We start from the raw sequence: 23,929 nt of genomic DNA, 5'->3' as shown, positions 1-23,929 counted from the left end.
TCAGCTTTGGTACAGCTGATGCCTCGCTATCTGCTGAGGGATCCCTCTGTTCTGATTGCAGAGTCTCCTTTCTCTTACCCAGTGAGTGCCAGGCTATGTGCAGCACCTCCAAATGGGTAGCTGGAGGGTAGGACCTTGATGTGCTTGGTTCTGTAGCAACAAGTTCACCAGCAAATGCAGTAGTAAAAACACTGCTTTCCATGCAGTGTTTGTGAAATACATTCTGGGATTGCTCTTTTTAGCTAACAGGCACAGAGAGAGCTGTGCATTGAAAAAGCAAACTAAGTTTCAGCGTGAGCCAGGTTGTGTAGAAATTTGTATTGGTGCTGAATTGCAAACTTATCTAATATATTTACAGATAACTTGTGGGGTGTATGTGTTTAAAAAAAGAGAAACAACATCCAGCATTGGGGAGTCTCTGTCAGATGTTCAGTTTAGGGGAGGGTTGCAGGGGTCTTAAAGCTTCTCCGAGTGCCCTGTGCCAGAGCACACATTGCCTTCTATAATGCCTGGCCGCTCTCCTCTGCTTGTCCTGGAGACATATGGCAGACAACTGCCATGCTGCTGCCAGCGCTCAGCCTCTCCCCTCCTGCCAGTGTGAATTAACCAGCAGGTCACAGGGGCACTCATTATGGGACAAATGTTCTGATTACAGAGTAACCTTTGCAGAGTAACCTGGTAGCTATTTCCCAACTGCTGCCAAATGGTGAGGAAAGGGCAGCAGCTTAAAGCTGTCCAGCAGGTTGCTTCACATGCTGCCTGAGCTCTGAAAATTCACCTACAGAAGCAGCAGGACCCTTAGCACTGTGTATTCAGTACATGCAGGTATCTTAAAACTGATAAGGTCCTAAACGAGATGAGAAATGGAATGGCAATAAAGGATAACGAAAAAGGACTTGCATTAGTTCTAAATGGGAGGGAAGTGTAAGGACTTTGTTCAAGTCTCCTTCAAACAAAGTGAAGGTGAAAGGTGAGATGATCAAGGTAGATTTGAGTTCAGCTGTAGGAAAAGTAAAAATCAAAAATAAGTTGTTGCATTTCCCACAGTGTTGCTTCTGCAGCAAAACTAAAACTCTCAGCCAGTCTTTGCTTCCCCACCTTTTTTTTTGCTTTTGAGTAACTGAAAAGTTCTGAATTAATAGAATAATAGAATCACTAAGGTTGGAAAAGATTACTAAGATCATCAAGTCCAACCATCAACCCATCCCCACCATGACCGAATTGATGTAGAAGTCAAAACATCTTCTTGTGTTGACTGTGTCACAGAGTGAAATCGCTCTTCTTGACAGCTACTTCAAGTGCTTTCCTGGTTCGCAAAATAATATTTCAAGGCAAACTTGTATTTAGAGCGATGGCATTTTGATTTCTTGGCAATATATGAAAATATACGAGTCTGAAATATCAAGTTAGAACACATGGCCCTGATGAAGCAAACCTGTAGTGAAGGCTGACAGAGCACAGAGATGGCTACTTCGTACCACTTACTGCTGGTGAATGCCTTTGTGTCGTATCATATCACAGAACTATAGAATGGTTGTGATGGAACAGACCTTAAAGCCCGCTCAGTCCCAACCCCCTGCTGTGGGCTGGTTGCCCCCCACCAGGTCAGGCTGCCCAGTGCCCCATCAAACATGGCCTTGAGTGTTTACAGGGATGGAGCATCCACTGTTACTCTGGGCAGCCCGTGCCTCAGCACTAATTGAAAGGCAGAGCCTTGGTGAATGTGTTTATGGCAGAGGCAAAGGCCTGAGGCTCACAGGACAGTCATGGCAGAGCCTGAGAAACAAAGTTTTGGTGGTTGGCAATGTGCTTGGAAAAGAAAAATACATTCAGAGTGAAAAGCCGATTATTTATTTAGAGGTCTTTATTTAAGCATTTCAGTACAGCCTTATCTGTCCCACTGTAGATTTGAGTCACAAATTTGAAGACAAACGAATGTTTAAAAAGAAAAAAAAAACAAAAACTTCAGTAAAATGAAGTAGTAGATTAATTATGGTCACTGATTACACCAAAAATAAACATTAAACATCAGGAATTATAGACTGTCCTAAGGCAAAGTATGCAGTGAATGTACACAATTGCACTTCAGTCTGTAAAAGTTATGACACACTCCGCTGCCCAAGCACTTAACATGCTGGGCAAAGGGGGAATCCCCATTAGTACCTCTGCATTAAGAGCAGGAGAACAGCAGCCTCAGAACTAGGAAACTGCAGGGGAGTGCTCTGCCATATGCTCAGCTTATTGGGTAAGTGACCAATGGACCTAGAAGTTCCTACGTGATTCTATTCCACAGAAATTAATATTAAACCAGAGTAACTGGTATCTGTTTTGTGCTACTGCTTTAGCTAGAAATTCTGTGCCTTTGAAAACAGCACATTGTGTGTTGAGACAGAAATGCTGATCCAGTATCTGATTCCTCCATCAGCAGAAATCTTGCAGTGAGCCCCAGATCTTCAGAATTTTCATTTCTCCAAATTGGTAAAAAAGTGGTAATATTGCCAATTTCTCACTCCACCCTTATTCTCAACCACAAACTCTGCTACACAATTCTTCACCAACCCCGAGCTTTTCAAACCAAAAAGGATTGACTAGTCAGAGGATGCTGCATTAAAGCTCCTAAAGTTCCAGCCCCTTCCTCCTGCGGCACCTCTACCATGAGAAACAGCACTGGTCCAGAAGGAGTGTCCAGGTAAGGAAATACTTTTGATAAGCTGTTTCCATTTGCCTTGACATGGCTTTACTCCTTCGACTTCATACTTCACACAGGGAATGCTGGTTCCATACACCTGCACTCATGGCTCACTCTGCCAGTGTCAGTGCCAAAACAGCCCCATGACTGAAATGCAATTCCTGTGACTTGTCCTAATGCTTCTTCATTAAGAAGTATCAAATGATGGAAAAACCAATCACACAGGAAAGTGCAGGTTTTTCCTGGTGACTTGGAGAAAAACAAGGCTTGGTACAGATAAATCTAAAGGGAGATTACTACATATGCAAGAAAAGGCGAGGCTGTTGTTTGGGAAGAGAAAGATTTTGGTAACAGAGGGTCTGCACCAAACGATGTTTCTGATGTACTCAAAGTCTGGCAGTGCACAGCATGAAGGCAGAAATTCATACAAACCAGTGAAAGCGACACTTAGCAATAGAAAGAGGAATGGGCAGACTAATGGGCCACTTGGCAAAGCAATCTGCCTTCATTAGTAGCTTGTTTACTTCAGAAACAGATGCAGAAAACTGTAGGGAACAGCCAGGGAATAAGAAATGTGTCTTTGTAGTCTCCTGTCTTATTGCTTTTTAGAAAAACCAGCTTGTATCTGTTAGATGAATGTGCTAATTTATTTGTGACATTTATTAGTAGCCATACAAAGTACCTGCAGGTTTTCACCTACTGGTAAGCTTTCACCAGAACACATTGAAGTTGGTTCTGCAGGCAGACTGCTCTCATGCCGATCTCTTTCTTCCCATCCCATTTCAGTCTATAGTCCAGTGTCAGTAGATGCACACCCCTTTGCTGCAGCACATAATTCTGAAATGAGCCCTGCTTTGAGCAGTAGGCTGGATGGATGACATCACCATGTCCTTTCCAACCACAGCTTTTCTGTGATTGTTTAAAGCAGTAATAGGAACTGCCAACGTATCTTTACCTAACTGCCTTCTATTTTGCAAAGCTTTGTCTTATCCCTTCCTTTCTAAAATATATGTGCATCTATAGGTGGATCCTTCCTCTGAGAGGACAGTCAGTCTGCTGGAGGAAATAGAAGCACTCAACCGCTTCCATTCTCTATGAAATTAGGCTACCATAGCATCATAGGACGGCTCAGATTGGAAAGGGACCTCAAGGATTACCAAGTTCTAACCTCCCTGTCACAGGCAGGGTTACCACGTGTGAGATCAAGTTGCCCAGGGCTCCATCCAACTTGCCCTTGAACTGGATAGGGATAACACAAAAAATACGCTCCCAAACTCCCTCAAGCATAAAGATGACTTCTTTTTACATACTGATCAGTGCTCAGAAGATACTCCATCAGCCCAGGCCGTTCCTCAGAGCACCTGCAGGTGCTATTCATTACCACCCTGCATTTGATACCACGTATTCAGGTTGGCGAGTACCCAGCACAGCTCAAAAAAATCAACCTATACTTGTTATAAACACCTCAGGGGAGGCCTGATATCTTGTCTGGCTAGCTGGATGGATGGCCAAACAGGAATGAGCAGCATTTGGCACCAAGCAGTGTTGATGAGACATGTCCAAATCCTGGCTCTGCTGCTCATGTTTGTCTGACACTTGAAACCAAAGCTGACTGTAGCCCTTCTTTGGCCCAGAATAAGGTGGTGGTGTGGTTAACCCTTAGCTATGACCACTTGCTATTTCAGCAGGAGTCAGCTGTGCAGTGCAAACAGGTCATAATGGCATTGCTGGAACAGCTCACTGAGTCTCTGTCAGGTGCTGCCTCTCTGCAAGTGCTCAGGAGAGGATGCGTTCTGCTGCTTTTGCTACAAACAGGTTGTGCAGGGTGCAAATTGCAGGTTATCAATTAAAAGTGCCTTTTGCCTCCAGTAAGCAAGGCAGAGACCAAGACTGAAAACTTTGATCTCAAGTGAAGATAGAATTGGGGAAATCTGGAGAAGAAAGAAGGTATTATAACTGTAAACCAGTGATGGATGTGCTCATTAAACGTGCCTGCCTGGGCAACAGCGCCAAACACAATAGAGACTTACAAATATTGAGTCACAACCTCTTTATACTCATAAACTGAATATGCACATCATGTGCACCATATAAATACACCAAGTGATGGGACACAACCAAGGTACTGTCTATACTTAGAGCATTAATGCTGTCAGTACAATGCTGTGACCTGCAGAGTGCTCCCAAGCCTGTAGCCAGAAGAACACATGGAAATGACTGCTGTAACCATGGGCCTGGAAGGGGCTAGAAAAAGATGTAGATGACACACTGGAAAATGAGAATCGGACCAGGCATCGCATTTTGTTCTTGTCAGCTGGCTTTTTTCTTCTTTTTAAATAATTGTGCTCTTGGAAACATGGAACAAAATCTACATGGGAAAAGCCTGACTTTTCTCTGCCCATATTTCCTCACAATGGGGCAATTTGGAGGCTACAGGAGATGCACGACTGATTTTGAGTGAGGGAGAACTGCGGCCGAAAGAGGTATGTGGAAAGCTGGACCTGCTGTTGATGTGTCACCAGCAGTTTGTATCACAGCAACACGGAGCTGGCTCAGAGCTCTGGCCTTTTGTGCCCCATTGGACACAGACTCCCACCAGAAAGAGAAATGAAATCTTTAAAGCTACTATTGGTGACCAACTATTTGATGCCTGGTGGAAACAACACCCAAAACTTAACAAAAATTGCCATATGTTATTAAAATATTTTCTTCTTTCTCTAGCTTTCTGGCTTTGGGCATTTTACAGCTGTCTTTATGCCAGCAGGAGATGGTAGCTAGCTGAAAAAAAAGGCAGAGGGCAGGAAAATCCTTGCATATGAAGAAATAAACTCTACTGTTTCATATATCCAAAGAATCTTGAACTGAAAGCTCTTTGAAACAGTTTCCTTTTCTTAGGAAAAAACAAACAAACAAACAAATACTCAAATTGATTATGGTCTCTGAAATTATAAAGTGGGCTGCTTTTTTTTCTCCTCCTACGTGCTCTTTTCAGGCACCATTATGCTGAAGGAAGCATGGTGCCAGAGGCTGCATGGTCCACTGCGACTGTAGGGGCTTTGGGCCCAATGGGTTCCCATCTGTTCAACAGCACGTGGCTCCTGCTTGCTCTGTCTCTTTGGAGCTGAAGCATCACAGGTAATACCAGAGAGAGCCTAAAGCCCAGCAAAGTGCTCTATTGGGATGCCATTCGGCTACATGGAATGCCCCTGGCACCAGAACATAACCACAGGCTAATTACTTCTGATATTTCCTCCTTGTATTTCACCCATTTCTCGTGAAACATGGGGGAGCTGTGGATGGCTACACGACAGAGGAAAACAACAGACTCCCTTTTTGTCTTTCTAAGAACACTGCGTTTGTTCCCCTGTGTATTAACGTACAAAGAAGATGGCGCATGGCTCAGTCTCGGACTTTCACAGCTGCCAGGTAACTGAGTACTAGGTAACAAGAGTTGGGATGAAACTGATGTGTCATAACTCAAGCCCAGAGACTTGTCTGTGCAAATGAAATGATGTGCAGAACTGCTGGGCCTAGAAACCCAATGCTGATCTGAATAAATAAACACAGTAAAATGTGATCAGCTGTAAGCAGCAATTACGCACCAAAGGAGCAGTTGCATCTTCCATAACTGGCAACAGAAAAGATGGACAAGACACTGAGTCAACCTATGAACAGATGGATGTGTTCTCTTATAGCACGTTGTATCCGTGTTATTGCAGGAAAAGACAGCTGTGTCAGGTCTTCACGCCCATCTCCCACTGGAGGCAAAACTGCGGCTGAAGGAAAAGTTGATCTCGCCATTTTTATACTTCCCCCACGCTCCAAATGGCACTATGACAACCGTGCTGTTATCTTCAGTGCCATACTGTATTGCCTGAAGGAAGAAACAATTTGTCAGCGTCACAGTCTTGCTCAGAAAGAGAAATAGCTCTCTGACTCCACATGGGACAGCATGCTCTGAGACTTCATTGCTTCTTCCCAGCTCCAACACTGCAGGCTCTTGCACACCTCGGAGCTTTCCATGGATATACCACTATCCAAAACCTCCAATATGAAACTGGTGGTTTCTGTCTATGCTGATTACATACACAGCAGGTCTGCAGACCAAGAACTAAGCACATTAATTGAAATGATGTCCCTGTGTCCTTGCAAGGATCTGGCACTTTGATGCTTCAAGTAACCCTAGCATTACCTGCTCAGTAACAACGTGGGCAGCTTCAGTGGGATCGTGGCACTGGTTGATGAAGTCGCAGATCTCTTGACTGTTCACCATGAAGTTAATACCGTCTGTAGTAAGGACTAGGAAGCCGTCATCTGCATGGTGCAACTGCAATAAAGGTACGAAGTATGCACAACAGTGAAGAGAGTGCTGCCAGGTAAAACTGCTGCCTTGATTTCTTTTTTTTTTACCCTTTGTTGCAAAGTATTTTTCTCTGGGAGTGTTGCCTGGTCTCTTGATTTTTGTATGAGCACTATCCTCATCCATTAGGGGAAAATGTCAAAACATGTGAGTTGAGAGGAGGTACTTTTTTTTTCTCTTTATGAAAACGTGAATGCAGTTGTGCTGAATACCTTATGGGTGGTTGATCTGTTTTCTGGACAATTGCAAAGCTATGGTAAGATGCATGCAACTGCCCTTTCCTTCCCCCTTCCTCTCAAATATGTAACCCGCCACAAATCCTGCTATCCTTGGTGACCCAGCTCTTCCAAATCCCACCTAGTTCTCAGTGATTGCTTTGTACCAACATTAACATTGAAAGTAGGTTATACTGTGATAACAGGGATTCAGAAGTTAACCTTCTTGACTTTCCTGTCAGGACTTGATTCTCTTCTATCTTATTAGTGTCAATCTGAGATAACTTACGTAGAGCTGGTTGTGGGTTATTTCACCACAAGTGAAAACCAAAGCTTGGTCGTGTGATTTCACCTGAGCAAACTGTGTGGGTACCACCACCTGCTTCAGATAGCTTTGTTGCCCCCTTAATCCAATTGCTGTCCCTGTAAACCAGGCTTTCTTTTACCTGAACCCTTTTTGTTTCTGGCTGGGCTATCACACCACTGTTTTTAAGATCCAAATCTCCTATGCTCCGCGTCATTGCAAGTCTACCATTCACATGAGGTTGTCCCAAACTGTTCCAGGCAACGAAGCCCCCGCACTTCCTAATCCTGTCCGGAGGCACAAGAGAGAAAGCGAAGATGAGTTACAGATTCGGACCATTCCCCCTGTCTGTAGCTGCAGTTTCTACCACTATCTGCTGATGTGAGATGGAGTACCATGGACCCGAGCTGAGAGGCTATGTTTGAAGGGTTCCACAGAAGGGATAGGATTTAGAGGGCAGAGTGCTGCCCTGGGAACTACAGCACATTTCTTCACATCTTGGATATCTCTTGGAACTCTTGGATGAGTCTTTGAACCATGTGGTTACAGCTCAATACCCAGTCCTAGCTCTGCTGGTTTTACTGCAATGACAGTTTATGTTCATGTAGGCCTTTATAAATCCCCAGTTCTTGAAATGGAAATAAATGACTTAACTGGGGTTGTGCCACTTTTTCCAGCTTGGACTGTTATGTTCAGCTCTAGCCTTTTTCCCAGGACCAACCTGGCAGCAGGATAGCCTGACAGAGGCTGTTCCCCAGAAAGCCACAATATGAGCCAACAGGTACCTTTCCTTCTCCTCCTTCCTTTCTGGTGTATGGTCAATGGTGAGTTTCATGGCCTTTCCTTTTCGACACAGCAGGGCACGGCTGTCACCCACGCTTGCCACTACCAGCTCAATACCATCCCGCAGCAGGGCCACCGTTGCAGTGGTCCCAGAGTTCATCAGAGTTGCTACAAATGTCATATCAGAGAGAGAGGTTTTATCACTGCCTCAAAGCACAGGACCATTTATAACAGAGCAACAGTGTCGACTGGTTAAGACAAAGACAACTTGTGCTCTACATTACTAGTAAGTAATTGTTTTTAAGTTTAAACTAAAGCTATAGATAAGGATTAAAAAAAAAAAAAAAGCAAACAAACATGCATACAGGACTTGGGATGGGGAGACAGAGAGGGAAAAAAGTGGAGAGTGTCAGTGTTTCTATGCAACAGCATGGCTCCATGCAAGAGGGCGAGTGGAGTTAAAGCAGGATGAGACACAGTGGCTTCTTTTCAGATTGTAGCAAATAGCTTTTCAGTCCCACTAGTTCCTCTGAAGGTACAGGTTCTTGTCTTTATCTCTATGCACAGTGAGCTCATTGATAGCCCACCAGAATGCTGATGGTTCTCCCCTCCTGTGAGGCAGTGAAGTGGGTGGCTGAGTAATTGCAATTGGAGCTGCATGTAGTTCAGCAGAAGAAAACCTCCAGATCACTTCTTGGCCGCAGTCTGTGGGGTTCTCCTGTTACTGTTGTTATTAATAATCTCCCTCTCATTCCCGTTGGCTTGTCAAGAGACAAAGGGCTCTGCCAGCAAGTGCTGCCCTTTTTGAGAAGGGGACTCTGCTCTCTTACAGCCCTGCAGATTTGTTGGAGGTTGCAGCACTAAGGCAAAGCTGGATTCCGCCTTGCCTTGCATTGCAATGCAAAATGAGTGCAAGTCACCTGGCAGCTGTGCTTGCTTCTGGGCGATCTGCCCTTGTATGCTGGTGGGATCATTTGACATTTGCTGCCTAGAGGGCAAGCTGAAGCCCTAGCTGCTGGCTTCCTCCTCTTGCAGGGCACGGGAATGGTCTAAGCTGTCTGTTTTATGGACCTGGTTGCAGTGACTATTGCAAGCAAACTTGCTTAGGGGAAATAAAACCCGTGCTTAAAAAGAGGAACAACGAGTCTGTCTGCCTGTTTCAGAGAAGTTGTGCAGATTTATCCGCAGTGAAAGAAATGCCAGAAAAACTGCCTAGCCCTCATTTTTTGCTTGCTTACTGTTTAAAAGGAAGAACCTACTTTTGTAGGTAGCATCTCCTCCTGCAAAACATGCTGCACTGGTTAGGGAGAGCAATTTCTCTGCTGGAAAGCACTAGCTCCTGCTAACTTGAGCTTTTATAGTAAAAAGCCAAGTTGGGAACAAGTCTTGCCCAGAACTCACAGCCCATGCAAGTGCCTCTGAAAGGCCCTCTGGAGGCTTCTTGCACACTGAGGTGTTCCAGTAACAGGTTTTAAAAGCTAGCTTCCAGACAGAGGTTTGGGTCTTAGCATTGAGAATCCCTAGCTATATTGCTATTTTCACATGAGTAACAATTGAAGATCTTCCCACCACCACTTCTGCAGAGCTCTGCACTACACGTGCTCCTGCCTTTGGCTCTGTGGCACTGACCTGGGATGGTGGAAGGAACTGGGGTGGGCAGCACAACGCCCTGCTGGGTGCATGGAGCCTTGCTGTCAGATGAAAGCAGTGCGTTGATGAAACAAAAAAAAAATACCTCACAAAGCCATCTAAACTAAGCTTGTGTTATTATTAAAACAGGTATTATTACTGCTGCGGTGACTTGGTTAACTGACTTAACCAACAAGTCCACAGTGAATGTTCACCATGGTGACACAGGATGCACCTTGGTCTATGTTACAGCTGTGATACAGACTACAAGATTCAAAACCACATAGATGCCAGTAGTCTGTTGAGCATTCAGGTAAGCACTGACATCTTGTTTCTACTTTAAAGCAAGGACTATGCAAGTACAGGCTCCTTTTAAAATATTTTATAAAATAAGATAATAATAGGTAGTGGTGTGATTAGAAATTTTAGTAAATTCAGTAAAATACCTGTTTTAGCCAACAGCTAAAAGAAGTAAAATGAACTTAAAACTGCCTTTTTTACTTTGCAGAAAATATATTTTACTTAAACATTAAAATTAATGCCACTAGTTTCCCATCTCATCACTTGTTTTGGAACTATGCTGACAAACACATAAGGTTTCAGAATAGATTGATCTGAGGTCTGTAATTCATGACTGAGCACAAACATTTGGTCATTCGGGCGAGTGTACATCTTCACAGTGCCAAACCAGAAAGCCAACAGGCCTGCTATCAGGAAGCAGAGGATGGTACTGAAGACCCATCAAAGATACAACAAAGAGCTGTGGTAATGGCTGTACCAACTTCTGTCTTATAAATGTTTGCTTCTTAAATTGCACTCTGAGGAAAACAAATGCCGCTCACGCTTTCTTCTCTGAAACTGAATCACCATTCACGTAGGGGTGAAAGATCTGGTCAGACTGAAGGGATGATGTGACTTCTCTCACAGTTCCAAAACACAGCAGTGACGATGGGATAACATTTCTAATGCTTTATTATGACTGCTGCTAGGATATTTAATAACACAAAAATATATTGCATCAGCACGTGTACTCATTTTTAAAATTAAAAGAGTTTATCTTGTTTACCTAACAATATCACTATAAAACTAAGATCTTTCAATAGGTTCTTAACACTCACTGGACACTTTTTACTGCAAGTCATCTCAACTAATGTGACAAAGAGGATGTGGGAACCTTCCAGTAGTCCAGGCTAGGAACCGCTGGACTCCTTCACCTGGGACAAAATTAAGCAGATCTCTCTTTCCACTGAAGCCCAGCATATAGTGTCCAGGGCCTCCAGTTCTAGAGCTGCTGACCAGGTACAGTGTCTGCCACAAATAACACGTACACAGAGGCAAATAGGAAATTGACCCAGGGACTTTGTTCAAACAAAATAAACCTGCAACACTGGAGATGAAAGGACAAGGGCTGCAAAACAGGGCACGTAGTCATTTTGGGTTTGCCCACAGTGTCTTCTACAGAGGAAGGGCCTGGATGAGCTGTGTAATGTTCCATTTGGCCATAGTAGAGACTGCATCTTTGGCCACAGATTTGTTTTGCGCGGCTGATGGCGAGTGTCCAGTTAAAAAGTCATCCAAATAAATGTACTGATGCCAGGTATGACTGTCTCATATGACAGTGATCACCTTACAGAAAATGTTCAAAACATAATGTGGCCCATTTTCCCAAGGTAGTTTGTATATGTAAATATATATATATATAAATGAAATAAAAATTGAGAGTTCAAACCTGTGCCAACTAAAATGAGGCCATTTAATGAAGACACTGAATGACTCCTTCTGATCCATGGGCAAACATGCGATAACACCCCCATCATACCGTAAATAGTATCGTCTAACTTGATTTGGTAATAATTCAGACCTTTGGATAAAAAAGTGGTCTTTGTGACATTGATGGCATTGTGAAATACGTAAGTAACCATTTCTGCAGCTCTCCCTTTTCCTCAGTGTTGCAGGTTAACATATTCAAAGAAAAAGTAATCACATGCTCAAACAGTAACTTAAAAAAAATCTGAATACTACTTTGTAAATATAATTATTTTAAAAATACTTCTGCTGTTTGCTCAGCACATTAAATTTCCAGGAGGTCCCTTCAATTGTAGACACATCAGGTAACACCTGGCTATGTTTTAACAAGATGGCTATTCCAGAAGTGAGTGGTCAATGTGATTAGAGCTAGATGCACTGAACATGGAGGCTGATGGAAACATTGCCTGCCTGTTATTTTCCCTCAGTGGTGGATGGTGCCTGCGGTGAACAGAAGCAGCAGCATTTACACTTCAAGACCACCCTAGGCCAGGGCAGGGTTTGTTTTCCATTTCTCCAGAGCAATGTCCTGTTTTCCTCGAGCATGATAAGTTGTTTAGATCTATCCTTACTCAAGAAAGCTATTCAGCTTTTACATTTAGATTTTTACTGCTGGTCCAATGTAACAGAAAACTGTCCATCTCTGTTAGCGTTTGTTCCCTGGATAATAATGTATTTGTTGATTGGGAACTTCCTTTACTGTGTCCTGTATGTTAATTTGGCAGTGATTCGACAGTGAGTGGGTACATCTGAATGTGTGGAAGTGAATGAAAATGAGTTTCTGAAGAGATATCGAACACCATGCTTCAAGACTCAGGCATGTCTCTGACCTCTTAATGATTAGAAATTATTTCTGTGGCAGATGGCTTCAGAAAGAAAGTTTCTTATGCCTTTGTGTGAAACTGTCAGAGGGGATACAGGAACAACCTGCAGGTCAATACAGCAGTCCAACAGCACCAGTGAACGCACACACCGAGCATGCAGCAGTACTGAAACACATGCATAGACCTTTATTTTTACTGAGACTCAAACGAGGAATTATTCTACTTGTTTTTCAAATCTAATTTCAAATATTTTTCAATTATAAATCTTCAGTGTCCTGGAAAACAAAGCTATGTTCTCCAACAATTCATGTTCTAGTCCTGTTAAATTTTTGCCATATGTTTTTTTTTTCCCCTCTAAGTATCATCATAAGCATTGTGTTAGCCAAAATTTCATGGATTTTTGTTACAGGGATTTCCTGTAGTTATGTCCTGGCAATTATGTTTCTTCAAACAGCCAGGCATTCATTTTCAAAGCTGGTTGTGTGTTAGTAAAGATCTGGACTCCCTGACCATCCACCCTGTCTTTTAAAGAATACAGAGAAAGGAGCCCTGGCAGGGCTGTCTGTGGGAACAAAACTAAGTAAGTTATTTTTCTGCACTTCATCAGCTGCGGCAGGGATTCAAAAGGAGGTTGGCCTTGAGCATCCAGTGTATGACAGATAACCTGTGTTACACCACTGACCACCATCTCTGATAAACTTTGACCATCACATCTAGAATAGCCACAATTATTCAGAATTTTTGCTGGCAAACTGAATCAATTTGGAATTAGTCTTCTAACAAGGATACATGCAAAACACTGAATTTTACATAACTTTCAAAAGAGCAGCAATGACAAAAATATCCACACCAAACAGTCAATCAAGCATTTAATTTTTAATTTTTTTTTTAATCAGCAGATATGCAAAAAGCTTGCTTTGTTCAGAAAACTGCACTTGTGTTGTCTGCACACCCTGTTACTCCACTCTTTGCCTTTTAGCTTTATTTTCAGCTGGGCAACCAGACAAGAGCACTGGGCACTTTTAGATCCCACTGGCTCCTGTGGGAAGAATATGCAGGCATTCAGCCTCCCTAAGAAACACTGAGTACTTTGTAGGACATGGCCCCTGTAAATGTTCAATGATTGCTTTTCCCTTCTATTTTGTTTGTCCTCACGCTTTTTTAATGCAGAAGGCTTGTTCAGTATCTTGATGTTACATAAATTTGCTGGCATTTGCATTACGTTTCAGTGAGCAGCCCCCATTAGTCAGTTAAATGGTATGATAAAATCCTACAAGGAATTCCAAAATGCCCAGCTTGCTGTACAGCTTGTTTGTTAAATATTTTTTTGTTCAGTTCATTATGTACAGAATGCTATAATCAGAAACCACATTCAGAGTAACAGAACAGTATACCCAGTATGGTTCCCAAACATCCTTCTCAAGGAAATGCTCTTAAACTTGAACATGAGCAAAATAAAGAGCTGTCTTAACAACAAATGGACTGGGCAGGGTGCAAATAAAACAAATCACAGAAAATAAGAGGTTGTGATCTAGGGAAGGACATAAGCCTTCAGGTGTTTGTTGGTTTGTTGTTTTTTTTTTTTTAAATCTGGGCTTACAAGGAGACTCTTGGATTCAAAGCTCATCTGCTCTAGTGATATCCCTATCATTAGCTCAGTTAAAACTGACTTCACAGGTCAAACATGACTTTGGATTTTTTACCCCATTATTATTCTTTTTAAACAATAGGACTGGTTTTCCATACCTAGAAATAAAATAGGTTATAATGGAAAAATGAGCTTTACAGATTAAATTCCTCCTTTTTAAGGGCTGTGTTTCAGAACTTGAGTCATTGTCTTTTCTGATACATTAGCTCTTACCACGTAAGAGGAAAGCTGTACATCCCTCACAGTGCTGCAATAGTCAGGCAACTTGTCCAGCCAGGAAATACTTGAGCCTAGGTAGGTTTGGTTAGCACTTTAAGAGCAGGAAACCACTCCATTACTAGACTGTTTTCACTGATTGTTTAAAGGAAGTGGAAGTAGCCCCAAGGACACAGTGTGACTTAATTCCCTAAACGTCCTGTTGCATCGCCAGTATCTGTAGCAGCACTGGGACAGCTTGTTTGGGTTTGGTTTTCTTTGTATTTATTTAAACACTGGGTGAACTAACTCCTCTATCTCCTTCCCAAATTACACCCTATAAGCTCCAGCTACTGTGACTGGAATTTCAGATGTGCATAGTCTCTCTCTATATATACACAAGAATTTGGTGAACAGCCAGGACTAAGGAAATCTAAAGGGGCTGGTGCCAGCTTTACCACAGCGAATCTTGTTTTCCTCTTGGCTGTTGTTTCCCCTTTCATGCTCAGCTGCTCTGCAGATTCTCTCTGTGCAGAAGTGGTACCATTTGTATTACTTCTGGCTTATATTCCTCCTCAGCTGCAGCAGCCAAGTAAGAAAGGGGAACTTTGGACAGTGTTCCTTTCCAAAGGAACTCAAAGGAATAGCAACTTTTCAGAAAGAAAAGTTGGTTGGACTAGATGATCTTGTAGGTAATTTCCAACCTTGTGATTCTATGATTCTGTGAAAACAAAACGAAACAAAAAACAACCCAAAGAAGACAGTGTTTCTCACACAGGAAGATTCTGTTCCTTGCCAATTTAAATCGCTCCTTGCTAACTTGACAAACACCTTTCTTGACAGAATGATGATAAGATAAATTCAGTGCGGATTATGCTGAAGCCCAGATTAATAACTCCCCCAGTAAATTTGACCTAGATTTTTTAACAGCTTTTTCGTTTTTAGGGAAGTAAAGCACAATTGTTTAGTTTGTGGTAAGTGATTAGAGCAAAAACCTATATTAAGTAAAACAGTTTTCAGGCTGTTTTCGGAGTCTTAGTACAAAAATACTGAGAAATAACCAATCCCTTTTTCCCCACACACATAAGGGTAGAATATTTTTTTACCTACCATCAGCAGACAGCTGAGCATGCCTTTCGTATGCTTTGTTTATTTCTAGAAAAGCATCGTTCAAAACTTTTTCTAAGTTCTCTTCCTGAACAGCAAATTCCCTGGGTACAAATAATGAAAAAAAAATTAGACTTCTTACCAAGAAGCGTTCACATTAATCAATCTCTTTCATAGACTTATTTCCTCCCTGCATGCATTGAATAATGCTAGATTACAGTAAAAAGGTAATACTGCTTTATTAATGACTTCCACTGAAAGCTTAACACTCTGATTTTGTGAACAGATAAAGTGCCTCTTCTAACACTCAGGCAAGTACTGGAGAGATAGGGAGGAGTGTCAGCAAACTCCCAAATCTGTGATCACATAACCCCCATCTGACAACAGGCAATTCACATGCTCTGTATTCCCTGCTCTCTCCCGGTGGGTACAATCACATTTTCTTTTCTTGTCTTTCCAGGCTTGCTCCCCAGGCAGGGAACATACATCACGCCACATCTGTTGTAATGGGAATTACTCCTTTGCTGTGTTGCTGCTGACTCTGTTGGAATAGATGGCTATACAACCTGGGACGATTAGCAGCAACATATGGTGCACAGATTCCCTTTTGGTTGTAAGGAGGGAGGCTCTACAGTAAGTCATTAACCGCGCGTTCACTCGACGCACACTTACTTGATATATCTTTCCATGTTCTTAGCGCAGAAGTCTGCTGCTGCCGCCCCGCCATGTCCATCGTATACTGCAAAGTACAGGACATCCTCAGTCAGCTGAGCGTAATCAAAGCGGTCTTCATTTTCCTTCCGCTTCCCAATATGACTGGCACAGCCCACTTTGCTCAGGCTGACTTTTGGAATCGGCTTTCCATACTTTATGCTAGGTGGGAGGAGAATAGGTTCATCAATGCGATTGTCCCAGATGCCAAAGGTGTCCCACGTGGCGGGCCGCCCGCTCCCGTCCGGATCAAAGCGGGATGCCCGGCGTTCGGAGGTGGAAATGTAGCACTCGACTGTCAGACGCTTGTCGTCTTGCAAGAGGCGGGATGTCAGCAGGGCTCTCCTTCGCACTTGAGAACCTCCGTTTCTTACCAAATGGATTAAAGCAGCTGTTGACATAACTTGTCTTCGCAGAGATTCGTAGGGATAAAAGAGATGCAGCAGCTGGAATGTCTTCAAGAACAAAGAGAAAACTGATCAAGAATCAGCACAGGAAGGGGGACTATCAGTTACATCATTCAGGAAACAATTTCACAGTGGGAGCCCGCTAATCGTGCATAGCACAGCACTGCCTAGAAGAGGCTACAGAGCCTCTGCATGACTCATCGAGAAACAATCCTGCACAGACCAGCCCACAGTTACAGTTCTGATGAGGACTGCTGCAGATAAATTGAGGCAAGGCAGCTCCACTGGCCACCTCCATCGTGATACCCCTATTTTCAGAGGTTGCAAAGGAGCTAATGAGAGTAATAATGACTTTGTTCTATCTCATCAAACTAGGAAAATGTTGAAATATGAGGTAAGGTCGTTGAATGAGTTTATCATGCATACAGCTCAAGCAATTGCTATAGCATATGTGCTGTGAATCGTGGAGAGTGTGAAAAAATGTACTTGCTTTGATTTTAAAGAGCTGAATTCCTGCACAGGAGACATGATATTCAGTTCTGTCCCATTTCATCAGAACCTGAATAAGACTTCTCAAAGCAGAACTGGAAAGGAAATTCTTTTTTTTTTTTAAATATATATATATGTATATATATAATATATATTTTTTAAGGCGAAGAGCAACCATTAAGTCTATCTGTAGATATGCACAATTGCTCACTTTAACTTCACAAAACACTGTCCATGCAGCTTTTAGCTATTCTGCCTGGTGTTCTTCACTACCCAACCCTGAAATCCCTGAGCTATCCCTGGAAGCAAGATCTTCCATTGACTTTTCAGATGCCTCTTCCAGCTTGGATGTATTAAACACACAAGTTGGCTCAGCACAGATACAATTCACTGACACTGATCCAACTACCAAGCTGAAAAATGTAGAGCAATTTGCTTAGTTATTTGCAGAGTAACAGCCCAAATGATGAAACTTGAAAGAGCTGGGGTGCATTTGGTAGTAAGCCCATGTTGTTGCACCAAACAGATTTGACCTAGACCTTCAGATCGCTGTAACTAACCATGCTAAGAGTTAAGTGAGGGATTGCTCTTGTTATTGCTAAATGTTTGCTTGTACTGGAGAGTTGCCAAGAGCAAAACTGTAAGTGAAAAGTATTCAATATCATAATAAAGAGATTAAGAATACATAAGATGGCAGAAGGCAGATGGTCTGACATAATCCAGCAGCAAATAGTGAGCAATATGCATACCCTAGAGATACATAATTCTGGACTGGAGTGCCTTGCCATTGTGTTTTCAAGATTCAAATAATAACTGCATCTGTATTTTGAAATATGGCTTTACACTAATTTCTTTAAATCCCAGACAAAAACTGGGCGCTTGCAAAAACATTCATAAAGTTAACTTGGTGAGCATTTGTTTAATTAGAAAGTGGCTGTGATATGAACATTCTGTAGGCATACAGTAAGCTTGCACAGCTCAAAGCACGTTGTTTTGGATGCTCTTGGTTTATCTTTAATGTAGTATCTTAGGTGAGGAAAGATTTGTTTATTTAGCATTTACAGACGAACAGTCAACTCAATCAATGCCAAACACGCTGGGAATCAATATTGTTGCACTGGATGAATTTGGCCTAGACACCATGTGAATGAACTGGCACGTTTCCACTATGAGTGATTTTCCATTTTACTCCTGGACGTCTGCAACATCTCACCCTTATTGCACTATACTCGCAGGTAGTTAATAGCTGATTTTCTTCCTTGAGATTTTTTTTTTTGTTTCCTGTTGCCCTTGACTCGCAGCAACAGCACGTTCATTTCCTCCTGCCAAGCACAGCTCAACAAAACTGAAAGCCTGCCAATTCGCAAAACCTGCACTTCTGTCAGCTCGAGAGATGAGGAAGAAACACTAGCTATATTTAGAGCTCCCAGAATCGGTAGCGTGAATCAGAAGATAGATCCAGAGCTAATTAACGGGTTTGTTTCCATCAGATATACCTCCTAAAAGCCCTTTTCCACCTTACTGGTGGTCGTGGTGGGGATGGGCTGACAACTGGACTAGATGGTCTTAACGGTCTTTTCCATCCATAATGATTCTATGATTCTTGAACCCCAACGGTGGTTGGGCTCTTCAGCTGTCTCTGCAAGGAGGAACATGAAACCACGCTGTGGCTGCAGTGATGTAAATAGTTGTGCTTTCGGCTGGGGACAGCTTGTCCAAACCGATACGCCTGCAGGCACTGAGAAAGGCCAATGTGGGAAAAAAACAGGCTGTGCGTGCTGCAGCCAAAAGGAGCCGGCTGCGGGAGAAAACCTGCTGCGAGGGGAAACCTGCTGCGAGGGGCTCCGTCTGATCCTGTCAGCCTCCGAGTATTTAACCTAAAGGAATGGTTTGTATACATAGACGAGGAAACGCAGCGCTTAGCGTTAATGATTAAGCCGTAAATCAAGCTGTAGGGTGACCCTCTTTTCAGCGAGGCTGCCTTATGGGAGAAAGAAACGTTCCATACCGAGAGGAGAAAAGAGCAGAAGCCCACCCGTGCCCCGGAGGACGCGCGGCTGCCGTCCCGCAGCGCACAAGGCACGCTGAGCATCCAGCACAGCGCTATGGCCGCAGGACGATACCACGCCCGCCCGCCGCACCCGTTAGGGCTGCGGCCAGCGGTAGGGAAGGAGAAACGACGACCGAACCCGACTCCCTCCTCCCGCTGCGCCGAGGAGAGGCCTTACCTTCTCCTCTGTGTTCTCCTGCCGTACCCGGGAAGCCGGAGGCGAGCGGCGGAACCTCCCCAGAACCCTCCGGCCGCTACTCCCGCCCGCCACGCCTCTCCTCTCCGCGGGGCCGCCGGGCCAATGCGGCGCTGGGGGCCGTCCAGGCGCGGCCCGGCCCTTCGCGGGCCCCAATGGCGGCGGAGATGGCAGCCGAGCCCCCCCCGCCGCCCTCACCCCGCCCTGAGGGGAGCGGCCCGGGTGCGGGGCGGGAGGAGGGCGACTGTGGGATGCCGCGATGCCGTTCCCGCTGGCTTCTGCTCGTGGTTGACGCGGGTATCGGATCCTGGCACTCCGAGAAGCGCGGAACGTCAGGTGTTTTCCATTTCCATCTGACAGTCTCGCAGTGGAGCCAGTATTTAGACAAAACCTGCCTAGGTTTGGCTGTCGGGTTCTTGAACAACCAGCCTTCAGCACATTCAGGGGCCTTCTTAATCTTTCAGTTAATATTTATTCATAGAATCATAGAATCAAAGGATAGTTGGGCAGAAAAGCCCTTAAAGCCAGCCAGCCCCAACCCCCGCTGTGGGCTGCTTGCCCCTGCCAGGTCAGCCTGCCCAGCGCCCCATCTTCTGCTCATCCAGAAACTTTAAATGGCTTTGATTATTCAAGTAGTTTATTTGGAAACAGAAGTGGATTTTTGCTGTGTTTTGTTCTCTCAGTGAAGGATCTTAGATACAGAACAAAGTGAGCTAGGACAGAACGTTCCTAGTGGCTCACGCTGTGCTGCTAGCACTCTCCATTTATAGCACGTGAGTGACGCAATCTGAATTTGCCCTTGAACTTGAATTGTGAAGCATTGCACATTACAAGTTGCAATACTTGAAAACATTCACTGCTGTGCTGCGTGTGGCTCAGCTGTGCAGCGCCAGGCACGCGAGTGGAAATAATGCTCTGGTTGATCACCGTGCCCTGCGGTCCCAAAGACAGGAGTGAGGAGCAGGCAGGCTGTTGCCAGGCCTTCTTGCTGACACACCTCTTGCTCCTGGCAGAGCATAGGAGCCCTGATGGGCGGAGGAGCTGGCACCACTCACTGCTGGCTGTGTGCTCTCCGCAGCTGTGAGGAACAGGGTTTCCCCTTTCTTGTGCACCCACACGCTTCAGCCCAAAGGGTGGGGAAATGACTGTGGCTTTTTAGAATAATCAAGTACAATTCTTATTCCTCTCTTGTTCTTTTCTATGTTACTTTGGGTACCACCTCCTACAGAATGTTAAGGATCAGCAGGAATATAGTACACGAACAGTGCTATCGCTGGAAAGTCATTTGCAGACTCATAAACGTAAAGAAGCACCACTTCAGCACTCCTCCAAAGCTTTACAACTATTTACTTATTCCAGTTTGGACTGCTTTTCCTGTTTGCTAAGGGCACCTGGGATTTAAGACTCAGCAAAGAACCTGTCCTTTGCTCTGCCCTGGCTCACCAGATGCCTGGCTTTCTGCATGAGGTGCACAATGCCAAGTCCTATCAATAGATGACTAAACAAAATGAAATCAGGGTGTTGCTTTGAGCGTCTGGCAGCTTCTCTGTGCCTGATCTAAAACTGAGTAGCTATTCAATAAAGAAGGAATGCTAGAGCCCATGTCTCCCAGACTCTGTGCTGTTGATCTGAAATGGCTCATGTGTCGAATTTCAGAGCTGGGCTGCAGTGGTCTTGCGTGGCTTCGAAAACAGAGCAGTGAAGTGAGGCAGTCTGTGGCAAGCATCCTTATGGACTTTAGAGCATTCTGATAGTGTATGTCCATAGGTGAGCCTGCTATCAGGATTGGTAGGAGCAGCTTCTTGCTAGCCTATACTTTTGTTTTTGTAAATCTCAAGATAAAAACTTAACTAGCACCTGCATGAAATAAGAGTGTGCTTTTTAACAGTAGTTACTGTTTGCCCTCACTATTCATGCTTTTAAATAGACCTGTGCAGATACCAGTATGTTACCTGGTCATTATTGTGCCTACTAGCAAATTTTATTTCCTGTTTCAAACTGGAAACAAACTGTTTCATCTTTGCTTAGTTGTTGTTAATACAAACAAAGCCTGCTGTTATGGGAAGGCTACTGCTTCATCTTAAGAGCAAATAGGAAGAAAGGATATAATAGGAAGAAAGGATAAGGCACGGAGCATTATAAACCCATGCCTCTCCTCTGAGAGAAAACCTGAGACAGTATTCAAGTTAGAATATGTCCTTAATAAATAAATAAATACACAATTAAAAAAAAATACTGAATTCAAATGCAAAATTGAAAAAAACACCTTCATGTCAACCCATCATAGATGAGACTTGGTCTACAGGAAGATGGAACACTTCTGTGCACTGGATGAATGCTTCAGCAACGTGTAATCTTTGTTAATTAGAAAGTGTTTCTGTGTGATCTTTGCCGACTGTGCCATTAACATTCTGTACGAGCCCACTGAAGTGACTTAGAATCTGGGGTGCAGAGTTGTTGCTGTGATTCTGCCTTTGTAGCCTGTGTGCTGCTAATATCTTCTGCTATTTGCGATTGTTTTAAAACTCAGATCAATTAGTGTGTTAACTAAGTGCTAATTCCTGGGGACAGTGTGAATGGTAGGGATGAGAAGCTGGGTGCATAAAGAGGAACAGTGCTGAGAACAATCAGGACTGAGTCTGCCAATGAGATACAGATAATTTAAGGAGGACTGCTCTTCTTTTTATTGAAGATGTGTGTTTTGCCAGTTCAGTTGCAATGATAAATTCTTTTTCTAAGTTATCAGACATATGCTGTATAACTTATATTTCCTTTGGTGAGGCAGTGCAGACTTGTGGCTGAGTCCTTGCTATACTTCTTAGTCATGGCTTTATCTCTATTTTTTGTCTGTGAAGTGGGGGCTGATGGGAGCAGCCATAAAGTTGATCTTGTCTTAATAGGAAAAATACAGAAAAAGTCTGAAAAAAACATCATCAGAAGATACCCTGTCTGGTAACAGGGGAGCCTGGCTTAGCAATCAGAAGAATCCTTGAGATGCGCAACTGGTATCTTTGAAATGCAGCAGGATACCTAAAAATTCCAGGTAGTGATGTCCTATGAAACCTGTAATACAGAAAGGACTTGCTTTCTACCCAGAATGAGACCTCTCTCTGAGGCCTCCCTGTGCACAGAATTTTTATATATTTCCAAAACACGACAGGACCCGTGTTGGGAATGCATGGTTGACTCCCAGCTTAGTGACACAGGTCACCTTTGGAATTAGTTTGTCTGTTGTTGATTGGCCTCACTCTTGGGACTGGCTTGGTAAATGCTATACCACTATTCCCTTGGCATACAGGCAGGTACATAGCTAGGTAGTCATATTTGTTGCTTTACTAATGGTAATTTTCAATATAATACAGAAAGCTTTATGCATTGTTACTGTGTAAATACATTTGCCTTCTAGGAGTACCTTGTAGTAACTTGTTATGGCTGTGTGTTTAACTGTAAGTGTGCTTGCTTTACTTATAGTAATTTGTAGTAATCTGTAACAAAAGAATTCAAGAATAAGAGCTCCACATCATTATGTATTACAGACTGCTGTTAGCTCACCATGCAGCCTTATGGAAACATGAAGGAGCTTTCCTTGCTGCTGTTTTTCAAGAACAGAATAAATGCCTCTGAGGTATTATGGTATATAATTAATGAATATCAAGATGTTATAATTACAAGAGAGTTTGGCAAATGATAACAAAAAGAGAATAGACAGAAAGCTTACCCCTATCCTGGGCTCACTTACAAAACACCAGCAGAGCAGATCTCCAGAAGTGATCCTTCCCCACTGCTAGCCAGCTCTTAAATAGGCTTAGGAGGGGTGTAGCCTCTGGCAGCACAGGTGAATTGCCTTCACCTGTGCTCCCGTGGCTCACTCATTGCTCGCCTCAGGTGATCAATCAGAGGTTCAGGCCGTGACTCAGCAGTTCCCATACATATGGTAGTTGTAGTACCAAGTAAGAATGCTTGCTCATAGGCAAATAAACCCCCCAAATTGTACTGAAGCTAGATATACTTGCTAATGGCTAGGATAGCTTCTACAGAAATGTTTTGTCATTTTCAGAAATGAATATTCAATCTCAGGTCCAAATTCCCTACTGATGCAAGCACAGCTCTGCTGAAATCATCAGAACTCCACCCCGTTATCTCAGCAGGAAGTTAATCCCGTTTCTGCCTTTTCACTTAATTTCTTCAGCACAAGCAAACTAAACATACTATCAGCCTTTGATGGAAAAAAGCTGTTTAGTTTTTGTAACAACAAATAACTCAGAGAGCAATGACAAGCTTCTCTTAGCTTTGTCCAAGGGCCGGTGGGAGTGCCACAGTTACACTGTGACATGTCATGCTGTGCTCACTCAGCTGGTGTCTATTTACCTGTGCAGGATTAAAGACCTACAGTGATACCATTTAAATATATTCAAGGTGAAGTGGCTCGTAATTCAAAAGCCAACTGTGAGAGAGCTGGACACATGACAGCAGAATATTGATGGAAACAAAGACGAAGAATGTCTCATTAGTTTTT

The 23,929-nt window shown here is 43.4% G+C and overlaps 1 protein-coding gene and 1 long non-coding RNA gene across 3 annotated transcripts; one reads left to right on the top strand and one right to left on the bottom strand.

Annotated features, from left to right (window-relative positions):
• Positions 1–1,846: 1,846 nt before the first annotated feature.
• PPM1K (protein phosphatase, Mg2+/Mn2+ dependent 1K) lies at positions 1,847–23,211 on the bottom strand. Of its 2 annotated transcripts, none has more exons than XM_052682980.1 (7): positions 23,132–23,211; positions 16,233–16,726; positions 15,564–15,664; positions 8,354–8,519; positions 7,711–7,855; positions 6,882–7,016; positions 1,847–6,563 (listed from the first exon to the last, which is right to left on the bottom strand). In XM_052682980.1, exons 2-7 carry the CDS (start codon positions 16,670–16,672, stop codon positions 6,432–6,434), a joined length of 1,119 nt encoding a protein of 372 aa, XP_052538940.1. In that variant the 5' UTR covers positions 16,673–16,726; positions 23,132–23,211; the 3' UTR covers positions 1,847–6,431. The 2 variants fall into 2 exon arrangements, with proteins under 2 accessions (XP_052538940.1, XP_052538939.1); XM_052682979.1 differs by lacking the exon at positions 23,132–23,211 and adding an exon at positions 19,396–19,530.
• LOC128080600 (uncharacterized) lies at positions 8,514–16,235 on the top strand. Its single transcript, XR_008206798.1, has 4 exons — positions 8,514–8,637; positions 10,131–10,293; positions 11,084–11,279; positions 16,021–16,235. It is a non-coding gene; the product is annotated as an uncharacterized LOC128080600 (long non-coding RNA).
• Positions 23,212–23,929: the final 718 nt, after the last annotated feature.

Source organism: Tympanuchus pallidicinctus, unplaced genomic scaffold, assembly GCF_026119805.1.
Source record: "Tympanuchus pallidicinctus isolate F22 unplaced genomic scaffold, pur_lepc_1.0 scaffold2, whole genome shotgun sequence".
In the NCBI taxonomy this organism is placed as follows: domain Eukaryota; kingdom Metazoa; phylum Chordata; class Aves; order Galliformes; family Phasianidae; genus Tympanuchus; species Tympanuchus pallidicinctus.
Note: the sequence above shows the minus strand (reverse complement) of the source record. Positions and strands in the feature narration are given on the sequence as shown.

Excerpts from the sequence above, each read along its gene's own strand:
- PPM1K (XM_052682980.1), bottom strand. The coding sequence starts at position 16,672 with ATGTCAACAGCTGCTTTAATCCATTTGGTAAGAAACGGAGGTTCTCAA. Across the intron at positions 7,856-8,353 it reads AGGAAGGAGGAGAAGGAAAG|GATTAGGAAGTGCGGGGGCT; the intron begins GTACCTGTTGGC and ends GCCTCCGGACAG. Across the intron at positions 6,564-6,881 it reads CCCACGTTGTTACTGAGCAG|GCAATACAGTATGGCACTGA; the intron begins GTAATGCTAGGG and ends TTCTTCCTTCAG.